Here is a 26,453-nt window from a genome sequence, read left to right as displayed (position 1 = left end):
ATGTTGGACAAAAGCTATTGAATCATGGCGATGCCGTTTTCGAAGAATTGTAAGATATTATGAAGTTTCGTTATTCCCATAATCATTATGGAAGATTTAATGTATTTATAAATCTAAACTTAATTGTATTAATGAAATAATAAATAATAATAAGCATAATTACAAATGTTATTTAGCGGTGAAATTATTAACATTTTTCAAAATATGTTTGTTCGTAGATGTCAAGTTCCATTTTATATTCTCTCTAGAGAAACTCAAAAGTTGTTGTTATTCATGATACAAAGAAGCATGAAGCCATCCATGCTGTCAGTTGGTGGATTATATGTATCGGCACATCAAGTTTTTGCTCAGGTAAATAGCTATTAAATGTCGATGTTTAATGCAACATTTTAACGAAGAGTTTAATATTATATTTCAGTTAATGGAAAAAGCATTTTCTTTTGCAATGGTATATTATAGTGTTCAGTAATACCAAATATAAATGATATATTATAGTGTTTAGTAACAGGATAAAAAGCTATATACACTAATACTTCCATATACATGTGGAAGATTTAATACATGTTAGAAAAAGTACAATGTTTTCATTTCAATAAATTAATCAAAAGGCACATTATGTCCTATCGCGTATAATTTCTTGACGCTAAAAGACTTTGTATATAAGTTTTTATAATCATATTATTTTCCCAGAATAATTTTTAAATAATCACTTTTTTATGTGTACGTGCACTATATATTATCACAAAACTTGCTTTCGCAAATATACAACATTTGACATATTATCGTATTATCGTAGTATCGTATTATATATGAAATTAAATACTTTTTGTTATATCGATTTATATGCTTATTCTTAAGCAAATGTTCTAGTCCGTGGTCGGAGAACGACTGACAAAGATTGCGCTCAATAGATTCTTCTGCGCATGTCCATGAAAATTAATAATAGAAAGTATATTTCCCCTCGTCTAATCGTTAAGAAAAAGTACCTGTTTTTATACATGTAGGTAATTTAGTCACATTGAAAAGTGTTGAACATTACGGAAGTATAAAGGGGTGAAATATCTTTACGCTGCGTTTTATCGATTATATTATTATAATCATATTTTCATTTCACCTTTTTGCATAACGCGAACTGGCATAATACGTACTGGCTATACTTAATAGATAGCAATTAGAATTTTTAATGAATCAGTAGTGGGGAGTGTATTAACTACTTCGCTATAGCAAATGTAAGTTATTTCACAATGGCTACGAGAGGTGTGAGATTCGTTGAACAGCACTTTTTTCTTTCGAATCGACTAGTTCAATTAGTATTGGGTTTACATCGTAATCAAAGTTCTAACAATCAGCTTCTTCTACTTTCTACAATAATTGCTTACGTATTACCAATAATTATCTATCAGGTAAATATATCTTTCCTTAATATTTAGATGATTATTAATTGTATTATTATTGCTATAGTATTCAAGTACAATTAAAAAGCACTCTAAATATTATAATATTATTGCTATACTATAATTATAATTACGTTAATTAATTTTTTATGAATTCAAGTATGAATAAATATTCAACATACAACACAATGAACATCTGTTATTTGTTTCTACAAATTTTCAGTGCAAAATTTTACATTTGTTTTGTAAAAATTTTATATTGCTGCAGTTATATCAACTTTTTACGATGGATTTCAATCTGACAACGGCTGTCATAGAACTGCGAAAGATAATAGCAGCTTTCATTATGCTTTCTGCTTACAGTAACGCTAATTTTCATTTTGTAACAGTTTGTATCGGGTTTGTTGTATTATCTTTATTTTAATTAGTCGAAAACATATGTATCCACAGAAAGAAAATTTATTATTTCTAGATGAATTTACTTTTGATTCGTTTTAAACATGATTGCGAGCATTTGTCCGATGAAATGGAATTGAACATTATGGAAAAATATACGAAGCAAACTAAGATATATGCGTATGCTATCGTAGGTAATAACGAAAATATTTACGAAAAACAACTTTAGAGAAGATGTATTAATTATTTACGTTCTCACATTTTTACAGTATTGTTTAGCTTCTATGTTATCTCCATAACATCTTCGTGTACTTTAAACGTTCTTTTATACTTGTTTGGTACATTGAATGATAATCAATTAACATTACCCATTCCCATTAATAATCATTTAAACTCTGGAGCGTTATATTATTTTCTGTTTATTTACCAAACTATAGCAGTTTATATTCTGCTGATAATAGGTTGTGTGGTTTTCGTATTATATTTGGTAATAATACAGCATGCATGTTGTCTATTTAGTATTATAATGTACGTACTTAGTTAAGAAATGATATTTGTTTCTATTGTAAGTATTATTAAATATTTAAACGTAATTTTATATGTTATTCATTGCAGATGGAAAATACAGCAACAATTTACAAATGATTCAAAATATATGTACAGAACCTTGTGTAGTCAAAAATCTCAGCAAGAATTTCATTGGATAATAGACGTTATAAAGTGTTATAGAAATGTCACTGAGTTAGTTCAAAATAATTTCTCTTCGCTTTTTTATTACATTATATTATATTATAAATCATTTTTGTTTTCTTTCAAAGGTATGTGGATTTGATAAACTATTTTTCCAATGTAATTTACTTAATTGCTGTTTTCTTTTCTATGATTATCGTTGTAATCGATTTACTTTATGTAAGTAATACGTACGCTATTAATCGGAAATCGTAATAAAAAGAAGAATCTTCGATTGTTTTTATTTGAGTGAAGTAAATCTAATCCAACAGTTTTTACTACGAATTCCGGCATTATTTATTAGCCACTCTGAGTTCTTTCATAGTATTTATATATTTATTATTTAAAAATCATTGTTAAATGTTTGCTTATTATATGGTTTACTTTTAGATATTTCGATTATCTGTGAAATTGCAGAATACAATCAAAATAATTGAGTTCAGCACTTACTTTTTTGGTTCTCTATTTATCATATATATTAATTTTTATATTGGCCAAAAAATATTGAATTACAGCAATGAAGTTTTTAAAGAATTGTAAGATGTCACAAAGTTACTTTACACCAGCAATTAGTGTATAATATTTGACAAATCTATCAAGATAAAATTAATATTATGGATGAAAAAGTTTAAATTTCATAATATATAATTCATCGGATGAGTTATTAACTATTTTGTGTGAGAAACAATATATTTTTTTTGCAGATGTCAAATTCCATTTTACTTGTTACCTACAAAAACTCAAAAGTTGTTATTATTTATGATAGCAAGAAGTATGAAGCCGTGCATGCTTTCGATCGGTGGATTATTCGTTTCGTCGCATGAAGTTTTTTCTCAGGTAAGCAGTAATACGTTCTTGACGATGAAAATATCGTTTTAATGGCGATTTTAATATTTCAGTTACTACAAAAAGCACTTTCTTTTGCTATGGTGTATTATAATGTTCAATAACTTCAAGCTAAATCATTATCATAATATAGTTATGTTAATTCATTTAATATCAGATAAAATCAAATATATTTAATTCTATTGAACAAGGCTATATCTTTAGAAAATTTATAATTTATTTTAAGTTATTATGTATTGAAATATATGACTACATTTGGTCTTGTTTAAACATTTGTCAAAGAATTTTTTATTTTTATATGAAATGATTACCCCTGCAAATTGTTTGGCGTTTGCTGAAAAGAATTTATGGACAAAATGTGACTAAGAGTTTGTGACAAATTGTTATTAATATTTTAGAAACTTTCTATGAAAGCGAATTGTCCTAGGATGGACAATAAAATCAAGAGATGAACTTGTAGGCTGAACTATTACTAACATTTGTCTTAAATTTGATTTAGAAATATTTCTGATCGTAAATCTGTTGTTTGATTCAAGAACTCATAAGCGACATAGTTTAAACATGTTCGTTCCAAAAAAGCTACACATACCACATCCAGTCAAAGATCGTTCTTTCCCCTCCCCTATTCTTATAACAAAATCTCAAATTTTTTTGACGTTCTTTTCTCTTTCTCTTCATTTTTTAAAATTATCTTGTTTGATAATCAATCGTTGCTGAAATTTCTATATAAACAAACATACACTGGTCATTATCGAGAATCCGTCATTTGTATGACTAACTAATTTCTACGAAAATAGGAACCTTTAACGTGAAGCATATCCATCCAATCACGTGTTTATTTTAAATCAAAGAAATATATCATCAGTCTCATATTCATGGGATTCACAACCTCACACTTAAAAAGAACATTTTAATTTATCGTATAGCTCGATTATTTATCTTTCACATGAATCATTTTAATATTTGTTCGGCCTCGATTGATTATTTTCAATGTGACATTTTGGTGCGCCTATCTCAGAAATAAGTTGACATATTTAAGCAGTCTAGACTGCTAAGGGAGTATAAGAACGAGTATCAAAATATAAATATAAGACCGATGTATCAAAATAGCGAATTACATTCTGCACGGTACATCATTACTCTTTGCATTTTATTTCACTTTCAAATTATCACTTTTTTCAATACTTTCACTTCACAGCAAGAACCGTATGATTTTTACGAGTGTACAACATTTTAATATATCTATGAAAAATTTAATTACTTTTAAGTAAATTAAAATGTATTCACTTGAATAAAATAATCAAATGATGGCGATGGTTAAAATGTTTAACACCTATGTTTCTTATTATTGTTCAATATTAGCAGATTTATTTTGCATATTAATTTTATAAACGTAATATGCTCTCTAGAAAACTTTTAAATAATCACTTTTTACCTGTAGGTACATTGCGATCCGTTATAGAACTTGTAAGTATAAAACATTTGACAGATCGTATTATCGATTAAGTTCTCTTTACTATCTTTTATAGCGATCTCTCTGCTGATTTTTAAGCAAGTATTCTAGACCGTGGTCGGAGAACGACTGAAGAAGGTCGCAGTTCATACATCCTTCTGCGCATGTTTTTAAAAAGTCACAGTAGAAGATATATTTTTGCTAATTTAATTGTTGGGAATATCCATCTGGTTCCATACATGTAGACAATCTAGTAGTATTGGAACCTATGAAACACTACACAAGGATAGAGGAGGAATCATTTTTACATTGCATTGTATCGATTAAATTATTATAGTTATACTTTCATAACATGCTACAGCTGTGGTTAATAGATGGCCATTAGAATTTTTAATAAAATAATAGTGGAGAATGTATTGATTACTTCGTTGCGGAAACATAAGTTAGTTCATAATGGTTTTTGATAGTTGGGAGCTCCCTTGAACAACATTTCCTCCTTTCGAATCAACTAGTTGAATTAGTATTGGGAGTGCGTCTTAATTAAAATTCAAAAAGCCAGTTTTTTGTGATTTGTACTATCACTGTGTGCATATTGCCAATAATTGTCCATCAAGTAAACTTAATTTAAATATGTACGTGATAATTACCTTTATTATTATTACTATTAGAATTATTACAAATTCTATTTATTTCTCTCAGAAAGTTTGTTTTGATGCAGCGAAAGTCAGATATACCATAATGCCTCGACGAAGTCAGACTTCCTTCGAACAGCATTTTTTGTTCTCGAATCGACTAACTGCATTAGTTATAAATCCTAATCGTAGTTTAAATAATCAATTATTTCTATTTTGTGCAATAACTGTTTATCTATTCCCAATAATCGTGCATCAGGTAAACGATGGTTTTCTATGCATTATTATTACTTATAATATTATTGACCATTTCGATATTATAATTATATTAATTTTATCCTTTAAAAGAATAAATCCGCAGAAAGGTACTTTATGCGTCGAATTACAATAAAATGTGTACATTACCTATTTTTGCAATTATTAATGTATTTTTATATTTTATATAGGAATTGATAAAGGCATTCATTGATTTTAGTTATATCTTCTGCTTACGTTAAAATTGACCTTGAAATCATCTTTGAAAATGTTGCATAAATTATTCGGTATTCTTATTATGGTTTTTACGTACAGTACTACTTACTTTTGCTTTATAACAGTTGGTATTGTTTATTTTTTTGTATTTACTTTATTTTTATATATTTTAAATATATTCATTAACAGAAAGAGCATGCATTATTTTTAGATGAAATTAATTTTTGCTCGCATTGAGTGCGATTTTCTGCAGTTGGTTGATGAAAAGTTATTCAATATTATAGAAAAGTATACGAAACAATCTAAACGGTATACTTATATAATTGTTGGTAAGAACGAAAATGTTAGTAATAATAATCATATATAACCACTATGTTGTAACGTATATTCTTTTTCGTATTATTATAGTTTTCTTCAGTCTCTATATTATTTCAATGACATTTCCAAGTATTTTAAATGTTCTTCTCTATATCTTTGGTGTATTAGATGATGCAAAGTTGACATTACCTTTTACCGATTATGATGGTTTAATCGTAGGACCCTTGTATTACAATTTGCTTATTTATCAACTAATAGGAGCCCTTATTCTACTAACGATAGGTACTTCGATATATTCCTCATATTTGGTGTGTATTCAACACGCATGCTGTCAATTTAGCCTGATAATGTTGGTATAATTCGGTTTTAAACATATACTTGTTTTTCTTTTAAATATTATCATTTATCATATATCCATTTCAGTGTGAAAATACGCGAACAATTTAAAATAGATCAAAAATATACGAAAATGGTTTGGAATAGGAAAACACTTCAAAACGAACATGATTGGATAATCGATATTATAAAACATTACAGGAATGTTACAGAGTAAGTCTGAAATTATATGTTTTAATTTGTATATATTATTTACTAGAATAAATTTTTTTGTTAAAGATACGTTCACTTGATAAACTGTTTTTCCGAGATAACTTATTTGATTGCATCTTTTTTTGCAATGCTCATTGTTGTCCTCGATTTTCTTTATGTACGTAATACTTTTAGAATAAATTATAATAAAAACTCCGAATTTTCGATGTTTTATGATTTAATAATATCGTATTCAACCTTTTTTTGTTAATAATTTCTATATTATTTATTAGCTCCAGTAATAGTTCTTTTTTTCTTATATGAATTCAAAGCAACCATCTACTTACTTTAATATATGTTCATACGTATATTGGTATTGGTAAGTTTTGAAAAAATTATTTTCACTTTTAGATATATCAATTGTCGGAAATATTGCATAGTCTAACGGAAACAATCGAATGCAGTATTAACATTTTTGCATCTACATTGGTCTTATATCTTAACTTTTACGTTGGTCAAAGGCTATTGAATCATAGTAATGATGTTTTTGATGAATTGTAAGATTTTATAAAATATTTATATCATTTGACGAATTTGGAGAGCTTGTATAAATTTTAATAACGAAATGCAATAATAAGTCAAATTGAAAATTTAATTTAACAGCAGGACTATTTACCATAAGAAATAATGTATATTATTTTCGCAGATGTAAAATTCCATTCTACAATCTTTCCATAAAATCTCAAAAATTGTTGTTATTTATGATAATGAGAAGTACGAAGCCATGCATGCTTTCAATCGGAAAAATGTTCATATCATCGCATAAAGTTTTTAGCGAGGTATGTAGCAACTTATTATTGATATTCAATGCACTGCGTAACTAATGAATTTATTATTTTAGTTAATGTACAAAGCACTATCTTTTGCGATGATGTATTATAATTTTAATTAATTTAAATTTATCTTGGAACTATGATGTTGAGATTTATTATCGAATAGCAAAGCTTTTATAGATGTTATTAAATTTTCATACAAAATCAGTAGGCACATGTATTAATTAATAAACCAGTAATTATACTCAAAATGTATATTATGTATTTCACGTATTGTTGTTTAATGTTAGTCTATTTATAAATTGTCTTTATTCTTCAAATCTTGAAATATTTTTCTGAATCGTTTTTATTCTTATTATATATAATATATATAATATATAATATAATATATATATAATATAATATATAATATATAATATATAATATATAATATATATATATTCTATATATAATATATTCTTTATATATATATATTCTTTATATATATATATTATTCTTTGTTATCTTAATACGAAAAGAAGGAAAATACAATCAAGAGCATAAAATTTTAATTATATACATATTTATCAAATTTTTAATGCATGATATATACTACCATTAATTTCTTACAATGGACATTTTTTTCTATATCACGTAAAAGTATATTATTTCCTTCAATGAAAATTGATATAAAAAATTGATATTTGTAAATAGTGTGGATATGAAAAATCAATGATATATTATTTACAAACATTCAACATAATTCAATGATAGATAATTTTTTCCTTATAACTATGCTTATTTATAGATAATGAAATCTAAAGATATTTTAATTAATAGATTTTTAGTAAATAACATAAACGAAATTTATTATTCTATCCTAATTTTATATAATAAATATTTAATATCCATTTATATTTAAGAATAATTCATTTATATTTTTACGTACGCAGAAATTATTTTCAATTTTTATTATTTAAAAAAAAAATCATAAATAATTATGATAAAGCTAACATCGACGTTTCGTTGTTTACTTCTTGATAAATAACAAATTGATTTGTCACACTTTTTCATATTGTGTACAAACATAATTATTATATACTAACACTTCGTTCGAGGGGATATATATCATTGATAGAGACAGAAACTCGGTCACCTATAATAACGTCATTAACGATCGTAGAAGTATTTATTAATTGTTCTCCAATGGGGCGATAAGTTATACGGACTTTTCTATTTTTCTTAGTACTTCCATTACAGTTCTTTTTCTTTTTATTTATTTTTTTATCTTACTTTTACGTTATTATCACATACTATAAACTCACATCTAATTAATACTCTATATTTACTCTTTATTGATCCATATTACCCTATTTACAACTTTGTTCTACTTACTCATACATTTACCTTTTCTCCTTTCTATTTTCTTCTTATCATTTTTTTTTCCCATTAATAGATTTCATTCAACACTTGTTTTATTGATCTTTATATAGGAGAGACTGGAGTAAGCAAGAGTATAAATTGATAAATAGAAATTTGGATTATTTGGATATTGTGTGTATGTAGCTGGATCAATATTAGATGTTTGAATTTATTTTTTATCAATTTAATTATGAAAAAATGAAATTTATTGTTTATCTATTTAATATGAAAAAATGAACACCATAAATATTAGTAAGCAAAATATTATGGAAAGATCAATTAAAAAAAGAAAAAAACAATAACAAAATGTGCACGATGAAAATGATTTATTCACGAAATTTAAATGAGATAATGAATGAATTCAATGAATATCTTCTATGATACGAGTTCTCGTAAAATACGGCAAAGATATTCTAATTATATATGAATTCATTACTGATGAATTGTACTGAATGAATGAATGTGATGAATACTACTGAATGAATTCATACTAATACAATTGGAAAGGATTTAATTTTTTGTTGTTCCATCGATTAAATTCTAATAAAAATATTTTATTTATATAAAATATGTTATTTAAATCTTGTTGATTATAATACAATTATAATTTAGCTATATATATATATATATATATATATATATACATACACACACACACACACATATATATTTATATATTATATATATACACATATATTTTATATATATATATATCATATTTTGAGTAATAAAAATATTTATTAAAAGTTATAATAAGATATTTTACAACTTGCCAGGTAGTGCTGTAAATTGATATATATATTGATATATTTTTATTTGATTTCTTCGAATACAAAATTTCTAATTTGTTTTATATGTATTTTGCCGATAACTTTACGATATTTAAAGACTAATTGGCTAAGCTATATTTTATCATATTTTTTATTAAGTGATTAATTCCAACAAAAATTGCAAAAATTAAAAATTGGAAAAACAACTACTTACCCTGTTTCCTCTACTTTCTCTTCATTTTTTTTTATTTTTGTTTGTACTTTACATCTCTTTCTTTTACATATATTCCTACAATTTCCTCTCTTTTTACATATTCTTTTTCTGTTTTTTCTAATATCATGATCTCATTTATCTCATTTTATAATCTGAATCTTGCTATTTTATCTTATTTTTCTATTTATGAGTTTATTATATTATGTTTAGTGGGAATACGATTTAGAGAATTGAACGGTATGATTTAGACAATCAATTAAATTATTTGTTTTATTTTATTTTATGAAAAGAGTTTCTAAATATTAATTCGTTTCTGAACAAAAAAAGTTCAAAATAATATAAAATATATAATAAAATATATAATGAAATAAATAATTTGAATAAAAGTTTTAATTGAATAAAAAATATAAAATAAAATATTTTAAGTGATACAATTCTTTTTAGAGATCTTTTTTTCTAATTATCATTTTACTACATAATATATAAATAAAAGTATTTTTTTTCTTCAGTTTTATCAGATTTTCATGTTCAAATTTATGTTGCAATTGACTATCAAAGAATTACTATATTATATGTATTATCTTTTATTGCTATATTATGAATTACTATATATTGAATTACTATATTATATGTATTATCTTTAATTAAAATTTATATTAATTTCATAACGGTTAGTATCATTTTTCTAATATTTTGCATTGTTTCTAATATTTGTCTTCCTTTTCTTTTTTGCATACTTAGCAGACGTTTAACATTTATGTTTGTATTTTAGCTTAAACTGATAATCACTTTTTTTGAAATTAATAATGAGCAATTATCGAGAAAAGAGGAATCCAAAATTTTTGAAAAATATAAGAGAAAAAAAACAAATTATGTACTACGATTATTGTAGGGAAATATGTATGTTTAAATGTTAAAAACTATAAATAACATATTCACGATTATTCTATTTTTGCAGGAATCTTTCTCGTTTGTATTATTTTAGCAACAACCCCGTCTATTATAAATATTATTTTCTATCCCTATGGAACATTGGATGTTAACCTATTAACATTATATTTCCTCATATTAAAAATTTCATATCAACGATCATTCTTTTATAATTTACTTATTTACCAAGTAATAATTTTTTTTTTTCATTAGCAACAGTAGTATAATCACTTTTTTTAGAATTCATTATTTTTCTATCGTAGTAAAATTTTTTTTTTACAATTATATATTTGACGAATCATGTAAACGATATAATGAACTATACTTCACTAAAGATTGTAGCAATTTATCAGCTTCGTTTTAAGCAAGTGTTCTACACCGTGGTTGGTAAACGACTGACAATGGTTGCAATCAACAGACTTTACTGCGCATGTTCGTGAAAATTAACAGTAAAAGATATATCTTCCCTTGTTTAATTGCTGAGAATTGTCATCTGTTAAACACATATGCGTATTATAAAGTGTTTGTTATTACGAGAATAAAAAAAAATGAAGAAAAAGTTCTTGTGTTCTATAGATTTAATTCTTATAATTATATTATTGTATTTTCGAAAATGGTTCCTGCTACCGGGTATAATAAAAAGCAATTTGAATACGGAATGAAAAAGAAACGTGAGGTTCGTTGCTTTCTTCAATTCAGTAAACATCAGATACATCAGCATGTCTTTAAGAGGTCTAAGTTATTACGAACAGCACTTCTTTCTTACGAATCGATTAGTTCAATTATTGATTGGTTTACGGCCTTCTCAAAGTTCGCACGAACAGTTGCTTCTTGTTTCTGTTGTAACCCTTTATGTATTGCCTGCGATTGTGCATCAGGTAAACGTTCCTATTTCGATATTTCGTATATCTGTTTATTATTTTATTATCGTTATATAATTATTGTTATGTAGATTTTTATTTAATTACATTTATATTTTTATTTTATATTTATAGTTATTATTATTATTTTTGTTATTGCTATATTTGTTAGTTATTCTGTTTTCTTTTGTTTTGTTTTAATTCTTATTTTACAATGAATGTATAACCACATTTGTCGATACGTAGAAGCGTACTTTTAATTCAGTTTTATCAGCTGTTCATTTCGGACATTACATTAGAAGTCAACGTCAAAGAACTGCAAAAAATGTTGTCAGGGATATCTATTCTCTATGTTTATAGTACAACATATTTTAGCTTCGTAACAGTTCGTATATATTTTTATTTTTTTCATATCTAAAAAAAAAGATATTTAATTACGAAGAAGTAATGTTGTTCAATTTTAGATGAAATTTATAATCGTTCGTTTTAAGGAGGATTACGATCAGCTGTCCGATGAGAATGAATTGAATATTTTTAAAAATTATACAAAACAAAGCAAATTGTATACGTATATTATCATAGGTAAGTAAGGTAAATGTCTATGCCAATGTTAATGAAAAAATTTAATCGTCTTATTATAATCATATATTATCTTTTACTGTTTCAGCTTTCTCAAACTTTTATATATTTTTAAATATATTTCCATACATTTTAAATGTTTTCTTTCATATCTTCGGTACATTAGATGACAATGAATTAACATTACCTATACCCGTTAATAATATATTAAAACCAGGAATGTTATATTATAGTTTGCTTATTTATCAAATGATAGTAATCTTTATTCTAATAACAATAGGCAGTTTGTTCATATCTATGTATTTGATATTTGTACAACACGCATGCACTCAATTTAGTATTATAACGTACGTCTTTAATGTGTGAAGTATTTATTTATATTCGTTTTTTATTACAAATATTAATTATTAATTATGAATACGCATTTTACAATATATTATTTTCAGGCTAAAAATTCGCCAACCATTTAAAAAGTATCGGCGATATAGACAAAGTCCGTGTTGTTGTAGATCTCGAGAAGAATACGATTGGATAATCGATATAATAAAACGTTATATAAAAGTCACGGAGTTAGTTTAACAAAATTTTTGTTTTGTTTTTTTCCCTTTTATTATATCTTATTGTAATTCATTTGTTCTTTTTTTTTGTTCAAGGTTTGTTGATTTGTTAAATAAATTTTCCAATAGTACTTACTTGATAATAAGTTTCTTTGCGATGGTGATCATTATCTTTGATTTTTTTTATGTAAGTAAAATATGCTTGCAATAAGTGACGTATATGTAAGCGAAGTAGGTTGCTATTCGATCGGTATTTTATATATTTTTAATTAATATTTTAAATAAATGCTCAGTATTTATAACGAAAAATATCAGTAGATAATATAGGTGATCTGATAGATATGATAGATAATATAGGTGATAACGAAAAATATCACTAGATAATATAGGTGAATATTACATCGATGGAGCTTTGATAAAATTAATTATTTATACCGGTCAAAATATTCATATATACTAAATCTACTTATGCTATTTATTCGATCAGTATTTTAAATATTTTTGATTAGTATTTATAATAGAAAAATTGCCAGTATTTTAGTTACAATATTTGTAAATATAATAATTTGTAACCTTGACGTAATACTGATGCAACTTCGACAAATTAATTATTTATATCAACCATATAATATTCGTAGAAACTGAGCATTTATTCTACAAAATATTTACCAATAATCGTTTTTGTATATGTTCATTATGTATCGTTTAAAAATTATTAAAGAAATCTTCTTCTTCTTTCATATGAATTATACGAAATGGTTTTCTTTCTTTTAGATTTTTAAATTATCGGAAATACTGCATAATGCATTAGAAACAATGGATTGCTGTATTATTATTATTGGTACAGTTCTGGTCTTATACCTTAATTTTTACGTCGGACAGAAGCTATTGGATCATAGCAATGCAATTTTTGAAGAATTGTAAGTTCCTATAAATTTTCGTCACGCCGACTATTTATTTATCTAACGTGAATAGCTAAATAATAATTTTATTTAAAAAGTTGTTCTCTTAGTAAATCATTAATTATTTTCTATAGAAAAAAATTGCAAAATTTTTTTCTTTCTTTTTTTACACAGGCGTCAAGTTCCGTTTAATAATCTTACCATAAAAACACAAAAAATGTTATTGTTCATGATTATGAGAAGCATGAAACCATGCGTGCTTTCAATCGGAGGTATGTTCATCTCGTCACATGAAGTTTTTTCTGTGGTAAGTAAAATTAAATAATCAATGTTCGATGCATTCTGATAAAGTTAAATTTGTTCTTTCAGTTAATGCAAAAAGCATTATCTTTTGCTACGGTGTATCATAGTATTCGTTAACTTATAACTTATCTTTTAATATTAATAATTATTAATTATTAATAATAATTATATTATTAATAATTGTATTTATTAAATAAGATAATGATTGAAATATGCATTATCTATGTTTAATATTAACTATTTGACGTTAATCGTTAAATTACATATTTTATTCATTCTTTTAATCATAAATACTTTTTATTTTTGACTGTGTTCACTTTATAACGTCATTAAACTCTTTTTCACGAGAATAGAAAATTTGGCAAATTGTGTAATCAATAAAGTCACTTAAAAATACACTCTACTGTCGCACAGATATTTGTTTTTTTTATACGTCTTGTTCCTTAAGGTTGTTCATCATTTTTTGTTTCTCAATGGTTTACGAAAACGATTGATCCATATATAATTTTTCAATTTTTTTTTTTTTGATATTGACAAATAAGGTCTCACTTTAAAGATGAATTCATTGTTCATCAAAATCGGTTAAGAATTATCTCTAGATTCATTATTGAGATAAACCCCAAAATATTGTTTTTTTGTTGTTCTCGACATTTTTTGTATAATGGTATTCCTTGAAATCTATGATGAAAGAAACGAAGTTCTTATCTTTATTATTAATTCCTTTTTCAAATTTTAAAGAAAAGAATTTTTTTTCCTTTTTTTCCAGATGCACGAATTATTCAACATTTTCTTGACACGAAAAATAAAACTTTTCCAAAAATTCGATAAAAATTTGACTCTTCGTTTAAAACTTTATTTTTAAAATTAGACGTTCATTAATCAATTATTTTTAAAATTAGATGTTCATTAAAATGAATGAAGAATTGTTTGAATTCATTTGTTGAGGATAAACGTTAGCCATTTTTCGTATAGTGGCGCTCCTTGAAATCTGTAGTGAAAGAAACGAAGTTTTTACTTTCATTACTTAATTCATTTCTAAATTCTTATATGCACTCTTAAGTGATGTATGTTTTGTTCCCTTGAATTAGCCGGTTGTTTACTTGTTTGTTTATTTGTTTTCTTTTTTTATTTGATATTTGGTATCAATAATCGATTATTATTTTTGACAAAATAATCGATCAAATATTATTCTTTTTCATGTTATTATATGTATTAATTATATTATATTTATCACCGACATTATTGCGCATGGTCTTGAAAATTAAAAGTTCAAGACATAGCATTTGGGTTCAGATTCGTGTAATAACTATTAATGTATCATGATTAATATTACATTAGGTCAATTTATCTATTTTTAATATACACATGATTATTATTATTTTTATTGTAGCTATTTAATTAGCGGACTTATCTTTTTTTTTTAATGAAAAATGTGTTATTATGACTTTAATAATTTAGTAAAGAAATATATTGCATTCTATCCAATAAATAGAAAAAAATTGTTAGTGTCGTATTACGTATTTACTTATAAGATATTTTTTTTCTTATATTTATTTGATAAAAATTTTTATGAATATTAATATTCGATATTTATTTCATTTTTATTTTTTTTTAAGAATTAAATAATTTTTTGTAAGTATTTATGATTAGAAATATAAAAAAATAATATAAAAAAAAGGATTTACATATTTTGTTGACAAAAGGTAAATGTTTTGTTAATAAAAAATAAGTATTTAACAATAACGAGATCATTAATTATATAATGCATTAATTTCATCACAAATAATATAGAATATATGTAGTATATGGATATTATATCCCTCCATATTATTTATTTTTCACTATAGAATACTACATATATAGTATATGGAGATCATATTCTTTCATATTATTTATTTTTTAAAATGCTCTTTATTAAATATACCTTATGTTAATAGTAATTGTTTCAGTTAATACAAATACCACTATCTTTTGTTACGATTTATTTATAATATCCACGTTATAAATTTAAATTATCATTCGACAATGAAAATTATATTTATTAATCAAATGATATAATTTATTTCAATTACATTATAAAAATGATATGATTAAAAAAAATTAGATTTCAATAAAATCTAAGATGTAATTAAAAAAAAAAAAAAGAAGTTTTCATTTATTCTTAAAAATGTATAATATACTCACTTGTTACAAGCTTGCATCAAAATTTTATTTCATTCTCTTGTAATTATGATTGACATTTCGTTCATCGATTCGTTCAAAAATTTCTAATAAAAAATCTATACTTTATATATTCACACAATTTTTTTTTTCACAAGTATAAAAAATATGATATATACTTTGTCGATAAACTGTATTGTTTATTTAACACGTGCTGCTCCTTCTTAAGCGAATGTCCTTTACGGTGGTTGGACGGCGACTGAAAAGGGTTGCTATCGACTGACCCTTCTGCGCATGTTTCTCCCAACTAAAAATCTAAGGTATAGCGACCCTCTTTTTAAACATCTGGGAACGATCACCTGTTATTTCTATACATACAAAAGAATTCATCGTACCTTTGGTGTCATAATTTTCAAAATACTATAATTTTCAAAAAGAAAAAAAAGTATCGTGAAGGTAAATTTAAAATGTTACATTCTATGGATTTCAATATCTATAGGGTACTTATTTATGTATTAATATTTTATAAAGTGTTATATCTATTGCAACAGAGGTCAATTAGAATGTGTAATGAAGAAACAACGTCAAGTTTCTTCTTTATTCCGTTTCAGTGAACGCGAGATACACTGATTAAAAATGTCTCTAAGAGGTCTAGCATACTTCGAACAACATTTTCTTCTTTCGAATCGATTATTACAATTTTTAATACGCATACGTCCCGAACAAAGTACAAATGGTCAGTTCTTTTTGTTTTGTGCTGTAATTGTTTCCGTATCTCCAATGATATTACATCAGGTAAATTTATCTATCATCAATTTGAACGGAATTATTATTTATTACTAATAATATCGTTTAAATAAAAAAAATGTGATTAGAAATTTAACGAAAAAATTTTTCATTACATTCTATTGAATCAGTAAAGATGAAATTGTCAATATCGTATAAATTAAAATATTTTTTTTTTTTAATGGGATTTATTTTTATTTTTCTTTTTTATTATTTCTTATTCGATAAACACTTTTATGAAATTTAATATTAAATGTTTGTTGCCAAAACACGTAATCGAATTCCATATATGTTACAATAATAATAACAACAATAAAATGATATATAATGATTTAATTATTATCAGAGAAAATTTACAAATTTTGGGAGAATGGTGTTTGAAGAGATAAGAAGATGAGAGGGATGATGCTGAAATAGAGAGGTTGTAAAAGTGGAACGTAAAATTGAATATTTAAAATATTCATTATTATGTGTTCTATTTTTTTTCACTTAGAATAAATTCATTTTTTTAAATTAATTTTTATAATTTAGAGAAAAAGATTCAAGCAACCGGTTCAAACACCCCATCCCCTTCTAACTCGTTCATTTTTATTTATCACATTGTATAATTTCTAAAGAATATTGAAGATGGTTAAAAATAATAAATAATTAAGTACATATTTAAGAGTATCAAGAGAATTCGATTATATTATATAATATATTAGATTGATCAATAACTAATGTTGTTATTTTTCATATCACTCTTTATATATCAGTGTTTCTCAATCTATCAAGTCGAATAAAATTTTTAATGTGCTACGAAATGCTACCTATTCCGTTATGTCAAGACGTAAAAAGTCAAAATTAATTTGTAAGAGATTTACAGAACTATAGTTTGTAAATATGCCTATCTTTAAAACAATGTACAGTGCCACCAGTCTCCATCAGATTTTCACAAATTTTGTATTAATATTAGATCGTCAAAAAATTGAGAAACGCTGATTTAAACGTTCCCAGTCTCTCTATATTATTTATTTATAAGAATCAATATTTACTTATTATCACGTAATGTTTTGAATTATATTTAACGATATATTCCAGTTTTATCAGCTTTTTGCGTCGGACTTCAATCTGCATTCGGCTATAAGAGTGCTGGAAACAATGGTACCTGGTCTATTTGTCGTCTATTGTTATTTTAGCGTTTACTTTGGTTTACTAACAGTTCGTATTAATTTTTCTTCTTACCATTCTTCTTACCATCTTGTGTGTAGTAAATTAAAAAAATAAATAAATAAATAAATAAAGAAAGAAAAAAACTTCTTGATTACGGAAAAAAATGTGTCGTTTTAAGGTGAAACTATTGTACGTTCATTTTAAACTTGATTACGAGGTGTTGTCGAATGAGGAGGAATTGAACATTATGAAAAAGTACACGAATCGAAGCAAATTATATGTGTATCTTATAGTGGGTAAGCGCAAAAAAAAGAAAGAAAAAAAAAGGAAAAAGAATTTCAAATGAAAAACAATTATAATTATCATACGACATTTCAATGATATAAATATCTTCTCGTATTGTTACAGTTCTCATCATTCTGTATATTATTTCAATAACGTTTCCAAGTATAATAAACGTTTTTCTCTATATTTTTGGAATATCGGATGATATTAATTTAACATTACCTTTTCCCGTAAATAATGTTTTAAATGCGGGATTGATATATTACAGCTTGCTTATTTATCAAGTAATTGCACTATTTATAGTAGGAATAATAGGAAGTGCATGTTACTCATTGTATTGGGTATTAATACAACACGTATGTAGTCAGTTTAGCATTATAATGTAAGTACGTGTTTCATTTAGAAGATATATTTACTTTAAAGATTAAATAATATCTGTTGGATTCGATAGTAATTGCTTTTAAAATTTTTGATATAAAAAATAATAAATAAAAAAAAAAAAAATAAACTTGAAACATTGCATGATTTATAACAATAATTTATGATTAATTTCATATTATGTATATAAACGTAAATTTTGGTAAAAATGTAAATTTTATTTTGTTTACTTTTTTAGTTTTCTTCCCTTTTTTATTTTGTTTTGTTTCTTTTTCTTTGACAACATATTCATTGCAGATGGAAAATACGTCGACCATTTAAAAATGATAGAAAACATGTAGAAAATGATCGAAGTGATACAACACTTCAGGAAGAATGGGATTGGATGATCGACATAATTAAATGTTATACAAGAATCACAGAGTTAGTGAAATAATATTCTTATGAAATTAATTTTTTAGATGTTTCTTTTTATTTTTATTCTTATTCTTTTTTAAAAAAATTCAATAAAGAACATTAAATATTCTAAAATCATATGACTTAAATGTAGGTATGCGATAATGCAATATATTTTTGTATATCATTTTAAGAACAATATGGTGAACATATGAAATATGAGAAATATGCATGAGAAAATTCATACTTGAAAGAATATTATCGAAAAAAATATATCTATCTTACAATTAAAGTCTCATTCTTAAATTTTTATTTAAGAATTAAATTTTTATTAAATTTTATATTTACACCCGAATACTCTTATATTATACTAAATACGTTTCTTTATTATATATTATGATAATAATCTTTTTTCTTTCTCTGTTCAAGGCTCGTTGATTTGATTAATGATTATTGCAAAATGAATTATTTAATTGCAATTTCTATTTCAATTTTACTCGTTTTCTTCAATTTTTTATATGTGAGTAATAGGTTTATCATAAGTACATAGAATTATTTGATTCAATGTATATTTGCATATATCATAAAAAATTATAGAAGAATATTTTTTTCGTTAATATTTAATTATTATCTTATTTTTAAATTCTATTTTTTTTTATTTCAGATATTTCAATTATCTGTGGTATTGCAAAGTGCAAGCGAAACAATCAAATGCTGCATTTACATGGCTGGATCAATTTCTACTATTTATATTAGTTATTATGTTGGACAATTGCTTATAGATCACAGCAATGACGCTTTCATGGAATTGTAAGATGGTTATCCATAAACCTAACGCTATATTCAATTGAATTAATTTAAAATATGTTCTCATAAAAAAAATTATTAATTATCAAGATAAAAAAAAAATAAACATCTATTATTCTGCAGATGTCAAATTCCATTCTATACATTATCCATAAAAACTCAGAAATTGCTATTATTATTATTAATAAGGAGCATAAAACCAAGTGAGATTTCAATCGGTGGTATATTTGTAGCATCGCACGAGGTTTTCGCGACAGTAAGCATAATACTGCTTTACATCATTTTCAAATATTCTTTATATTAATAAAAAATTTCATTATTCCAGTTAATACAAAAAGCATTTTCCTTTGCTACGGTTTATTACAGCATGTTATAAACCAAAACGATTTTACGACAATGGAAATACGAGACCTATTGAAAAGATTATATTTTTTTTCGAAGAAGAATATAAACATACTCACTCGTATTAGATATAATGATAGTCCTAATTAGTAAAGTGTATATTGCTTATCATAATATCCATCTTTTTTCTTCTAATTGACATTTCAATCATTATATATATATATATATATATTTCCTCGAAAAAAAGTGCACTCTATATATTTACACTATACTTTTTCATTTACGTTATAATACGCACTTATAATACTTATAATACGCACTGATGTTACGTATGTTATCGATTAAATCGACTATACTATGTTTATTTTGACTCGTGCTGCTTCTTTTTAAACGACCGTTCCTTACAATGGTCAGACGTTGACTGAGAAAAGTTGCAATCGAGCGATGCTTTTGCGCATGTCTTCCGAATTACAAAGACTAAGTCATATAGCACCCCTCTTTTCAATCGTTGAGAACAATCACCTGTTTTCATATTTTGCAGCACCTTTGAGTATTCGATATTATAATTTTCAACAGGGAAGAAATATTCGAATATTAGATTCTATAGGTTCAATAATGATGACATACACTTTTCTTTTTAATATTTAATAAAGTGTTATAGCTACTGTAATAGACGGCAATTAAAATACACAAAAAGGGTAGATTTTATTGATCAATTCTTTCAGTTAACGCAAGACACTTCACGATGTTACCAATAGGTCTTAGTTACTATGAACGACATTTTCTTTTTTCAAATCGATTACTCCAATTTTTTCTGGGATTAAATTCTCGTGATCAGTTCTTCATGCTTTGTGCGATAATTGGTTATTTATTACCACTGATAGTGCATCAGGTAAATCTATTTTATATATATATATATATATATATATATATATATATATATATGTATACGCGATATTGTTTCAATACGTTTTTAATAGATAATATATTACCGTAATTAATCTTATTAAAATAGTACATGTGGGAATAGAAATTTTGTTAGCAATGCTATTGTTTGTTATTTATTAGATTGGGATAAGTTTTCATTATAGTATCATTTAATATTCTTTTATTTTTGTTTCTTATTCGATAAGTATTTTTATGCAAATGAATATTTAATATTTGAAACATTTATTATTACCTGTTTAATCTTATTATAAACGGAAATAATTTTCTATTATTTTTTTACAACATTGAATGAAAATTCCTGTTTAAAGAAACGATCACTTTAATCTTTTCTTTAAGTTAATTATAATTTCTTTAAGTTATCTTTAATTATATTGTATCATCTCTTAGAAGTATAATATCTTTAAAAGAAATAAAAAATAAGAATTAAAAAGATTTTGTCTACTGTATTAAATTTTGTTTCTATTATAAAAAAAAATTATTTAGTTCGGTAAAATAATGTATTGAATTGTCATATAATTACTCTCGCAATTTTCAATAAATAAGACTACCCATTATCAGTCGATTATTGCTGTTCATTAGCTAATTTTCTAAGATAAGATATTAATTATATCATTGAATTTCAAAAAAATTCCACAATTTTAGTTTTATCAACTCTACACGACAGATAAGCAACTGCAACCGACTATTAAAGTATTGGAGTCATTGATACCTGGTTTATATATAATTTATTGTTATATCACCGTTTACTTTAGTTTAACAACGGTTCGTATTATTGTTCTAGCATTAATTTTCATTCTTTTCGAATATATTTATTTATGAAAAAGTATGTTTATCTTTCAGATCAAATTATTACTTGCTCATATCAAATTTGATTACGAGTTCGTGAGAAATGAAATGGAACTAAACATTATGGAAAAGTACACAAACAAGAGTAAATTATATGTGTATGTCCTCGTGGGTAGGTCAAATAAAATGTGTTCAAACAATAGTAAAATTATATCGTAAATATGCATTTTTTTTGTATTTTTACAGTTCTGCTCTACCTCTATCTTATATCAATAACGTTTCCAAGTATTTTGAGTGTTTTCTTGTACATTTTTGGAACATCAGGCAGTATTCATTTAACATTACCTTTTTCTATTGATAATGTTTTACAGGCAGGATCGCTATATTATAGTTTGCTTATTTATCAAATAATAGCAATTTTTATTCTAATAACAATAAGCATTATACTGTATTCATTGTATTGGGTATTAATACAACACGCATGTGGTCAATTGTGTGTTATAATGTAAGAGAAAGTATTATGGTTTTTATATTAAATAACGTTGGGATGGTTAATAATTTCTGCATTGAAACTTTTAGTGGAAATAATATATTTTATTTCATGAACGTAAGAGTTACTTAACGTGTTAATTGTAGATTGAATATACGTAAATCATTTAATAATGATCAAAAATATGTAGAAAATGATCGGTGTATTGCAACACTGCAAGACGAAAGGAATTGGATGGTCCACCTAATTCAGTTTTATACAAGAATCACGAAGTAAGCTCGAAATAAATTTTTATCAAATAAATTTTTTTAAATATTAGATTTTTCCCCATAGTACGAGTGAAATCGTTTGTTTCAATTGCAGTTTTAAATATCCTAATACACATTTTATTTTTGTTACATGTGCTATTTGTAAAAAAATTTGTGTATTTTCAAAATTGTTACTATTTTTTAATCTAAAGTTGGATCAAATTAGAATTTCTCGTATATCTTCGGGACGTGTAATTTGAATTTTAATGTAAACTTTTGTTCAATCATCATTGCTTTAGAATTATTATTAAAATATTTTTTTAAGTTTTCTTTTTAATTTTATAAAATATATATAATAAACGTATATGAAAATATTTCGCAAATATTTTTAAAAAAGCTATGAAAAAAATCAAATATTACAAATAAGTATAATAAAAAACAATTTTTTCGCTATTTTTTAATCAGAAAATCAATTTTCTTTTGAGTATTATATGTTTAGCTATTTTCTGTAAAAGTATGCATTAGCTTGAACATTTATAGTATACATCTAAATTATATACTATCATAATCAATTTCCATTTTTTTCTTTTCAAGGTTTGTTGATTTATTAAATAATTTGTCCAAAATGATTTACTTAATCGCAGTTTTTATTTCGATGCTGCTTGTTTTCTTTAATTTCCTATATGTAAGTAATATCATTTGAAATAACTATTTATTTTAAATAGTATATGATTTATTATAATTTAAACTTAAGTATTCAACATTTAATTTTTTTTAATATCTAATTATTACTTTACATATATCTTTTATATAATATATATATATATATATATATATATATATATATATATATATATATATATACATATATAAATAATCTCTCTCTCTCTCTCTCTCTCTGTGTATATAGATGTAACATGTCTTTCCAGATATTTCAATTGTCTACCATATTAAAAAATAAAAGGCAAACAATTGAATGCTGCATTTATTTGACTGCATTTGTATTTATTATATATATTAGTTTTTACATTGGACAATTACTTATTCATCATAGCAATGACGTTTTCAAAGAATTGTAAGAATTCAATACAGACGACTAAAATAATAAGCTCAATTTAATTAATTAGCAACATAGAAAGCAATTTTTTACATATTTTTTATGAACATAAAAATATTTTTTTATCCTGCAGGTGTAACATTCCATTCTACAATTTTTCTGTACAAACTCAAAAGCTGTTACTACTCTTATTAATAAGAAGCATAAAACCAACAGAACTTTCAATCGGTGGTATGTTTGTAGTGTCGCACGAAGTTTTTGCCGGAGTAAGTAACATTCTATACTTTAAATTCTTTTCGAATATTATTATTTACGTTAAAAGCAAACCAATTATTGTAGATAGTACAGAAAGCATATTCTTTTGCTGCGATTTATTATAACACGATAAAAACTTCAACTATTTTGCCATAATGAAAATATGAGATCTATTATTTCATGACGAAGATTTTATTTATGTCCAAACAAGGATAAATATATTTATTTGTATTGGATATTGTAGCAGTCGTAAACAGTAAAATGTATATTGCTTATCAAAATGTCCATCTTTTTTCTTTTATTCGTTTAACCTTTTTTCTTCTAATTGATATGTCCATCACTATATTTATATTTCCTTAAAAAAAGGAAGTACACTCTATATTTGCACTATACTTTTCTATTTATATTACACTTATAATACACATTTATGTTACATATATTATTGATTGAATCGACTATACTATGTTTATTTTGACTCGTGCCACTTCTTTTTAAACGACAGTCCTTTACAGTGGTCGGACGCCGACTGAGAAGAGTTGCAATCGAGCAACACTTCTGCGTATGTATGTCTCTCAAATTGCAAAAATTAAGTCAGCACCCCTCTTTTCACCTGTTTTCATATTTTACCAAATAATAGGTGCCTTTCTTGTAATAATCATAGAAATTATTTGTTATTCATTATATTGGACACTTGTATAGCACGTTTATGTTCAATTTAATATTATAATGTATGTGTTTAATCCGGGAAGAACATTTGTATTTATTTATATCGAATAGTATATGTCGAATTTATTAATAAGTTGCGCAAGAATTTTTAGTAAGAATTATTAATGCTCTTTACTTGGATAAAAAATATTAAGTTTAATAAAATTTTGTGACTTTAAATATTATTTTACATGTTCATTATAGAAAGAATGCACGTCAATCATTTTGGTGTGATCAACGATATGCACAAAATGCTCGGTGTAGTAGAACATTTCAGGAAGAATTGAATTGGATGATAGATATAATCAAGTGTCATAAAAGAGTTACAGAGTTAGTCAGAAATAATTATTTTTGAAATTAATTTTTTGAACGCTTATTTTGTATTATATTAAATAGGTTAATTAAATTATTCGGAACTCTTTTGAAGTACTAATCTTAATAACCAACATATTATTTCAGATAATATAAACAGCATTTTCCTTAGCTATGGTATATTATAGTTTGTTGTACAAATGAAAAATTTTGCTACAATTAAAATATGATATCTATTATTCTCTAAATGTCGAATATTTTTCTTCCATATGGAATACAAAATATTGATTCCTGAATCAAATAAATGGCAAAAAATAGTACAATATATTGTGTATTTAATATCAAAATTTTCGTTTTGTCACTTTTCTTATAATAATTATATTTCTATAGCAATTCGTTTTTTCTACGTATATATGTTCACTATGTATATTTGCTTGTTTTCTTTTTAAGTATATAGCATAGGATCAGTTACCTTGTAGCTAAAGTCGGCTATACGATTTAAGATAAGCATGCTGCTCTTTCTTTTATATGAAAGAAAACAAATTACAGTAAGTAAGTATTTCTGCGCATGCAATTATAAAGATCATATACGATTGAATATTGATTTTGCAATGTTTGCTGCTGTTCGCAATCTATAAGTTATCGCAATAATGTTTGGAAGTATTTAAATATCTTCTTATATATTGTTAGGATATTATATAATATATTATATATATATATATATATATATATATATATATATATGTAATAATAACACTCTTATCGAAGTATTAACCTGTACATGTCCTTGATTTTATTATGTATCGTTACAGCATATTCCGTATAAAAACACAAAAGTTGTTTTTAAGCAAGAAGTAAGCAATTTTTTTTTTTAGAAATTTCGGAAAGTCTCAACAAATTTTTGTTAAAACGAGTAGCAATAAAATATCTTTGTTTAAGGTATTACATATAATGTGTAAAATGCTTGTTCAGATTTTTTCGAGAAACTTTTATATTAATAGGAAATCTTTTTTATTTTAAATAATCCGAAAAATATTTCTACTTGCAATGGTATATTATGGTACACTGCAAATGATACGATAATAGCATAATGAAAGTATAAAATTTTTTATCATATATTAAAGATTTTATTTCTTCCAAAGAAAATAAAATGTACTTATTTCTTTGAATGAAGGGTCCATATTGATCATTAATAATTACGTATCGTAAATCCAAATATTTTTTATTATT

The 26,453-nt window shown here is 24.6% G+C and overlaps 3 protein-coding genes across 4 annotated transcripts; all 3 read left to right on the top strand.

Moving 5' to 3' along the window:
- Positions 1–372: 372 nt before the first annotated feature.
- On the top strand, positions 373–4,494 carry LOC127068649 (uncharacterized). Of its 2 annotated transcripts, XM_051005055.1 has the most exons (6): positions 373–1,229; positions 1,303–2,531; positions 2,609–2,699; positions 2,910–3,055; positions 3,224–3,356; positions 3,419–4,494. In XM_051005055.1, exons 2-6 carry the CDS (start codon positions 2,338–2,340, stop codon positions 3,467–3,469), a joined length of 615 nt encoding a protein of 204 aa, XP_050861012.1. In that variant the 5' UTR covers positions 373–1,229; positions 1,303–2,337; the 3' UTR covers positions 3,470–4,494. The 2 variants fall into 2 exon arrangements, with proteins under 2 accessions (XP_050861012.1, XP_050861013.1); XM_051005056.1 differs by lacking the exon at positions 3,419–4,494 and having other exon boundaries at positions 373–1,403; positions 1,618–1,782; positions 1,867–3,350.
- A 13,387-nt stretch (positions 4,495–17,881) lies between these two features.
- Positions 17,882–20,456, top strand: LOC127068541 (uncharacterized). Its single transcript, XM_051004825.1, has 8 exons — positions 17,882–17,912; positions 18,143–18,212; positions 18,768–18,881; positions 19,175–19,300; positions 19,428–19,476; positions 19,938–20,083; positions 20,204–20,336; positions 20,406–20,456. The coding sequence occupies exons 1-8, from the start codon at positions 17,882–17,884 to the stop codon at positions 20,454–20,456; spliced, it is 720 nt and encodes a 239-aa protein (XP_050860782.1).
- Positions 20,457–20,878: 422 nt separating this feature from the next.
- Positions 20,879–24,362, top strand: LOC127068540 (uncharacterized). Its single transcript, XM_051004824.1, has 7 exons — positions 20,879–21,029; positions 21,148–21,314; positions 22,013–22,132; positions 22,211–22,328; positions 22,403–22,661; positions 24,085–24,217; positions 24,291–24,362. The coding sequence occupies exons 1-7, from the start codon at positions 20,879–20,881 to the stop codon at positions 24,360–24,362; spliced, it is 1,020 nt and encodes a 339-aa protein (XP_050860781.1).
- Positions 24,363–26,453: the final 2,091 nt, after the last annotated feature.

Source organism: Vespula vulgaris, chromosome 13 (assembly GCF_905475345.1).
Source record: "Vespula vulgaris chromosome 13, iyVesVulg1.1, whole genome shotgun sequence".
Lineage (NCBI taxonomy): Eukaryota > Metazoa > Arthropoda > Insecta > Hymenoptera > Vespidae > Vespula > Vespula vulgaris.
This window is presented reverse-complemented; position numbering and strand designations above follow the sequence as displayed.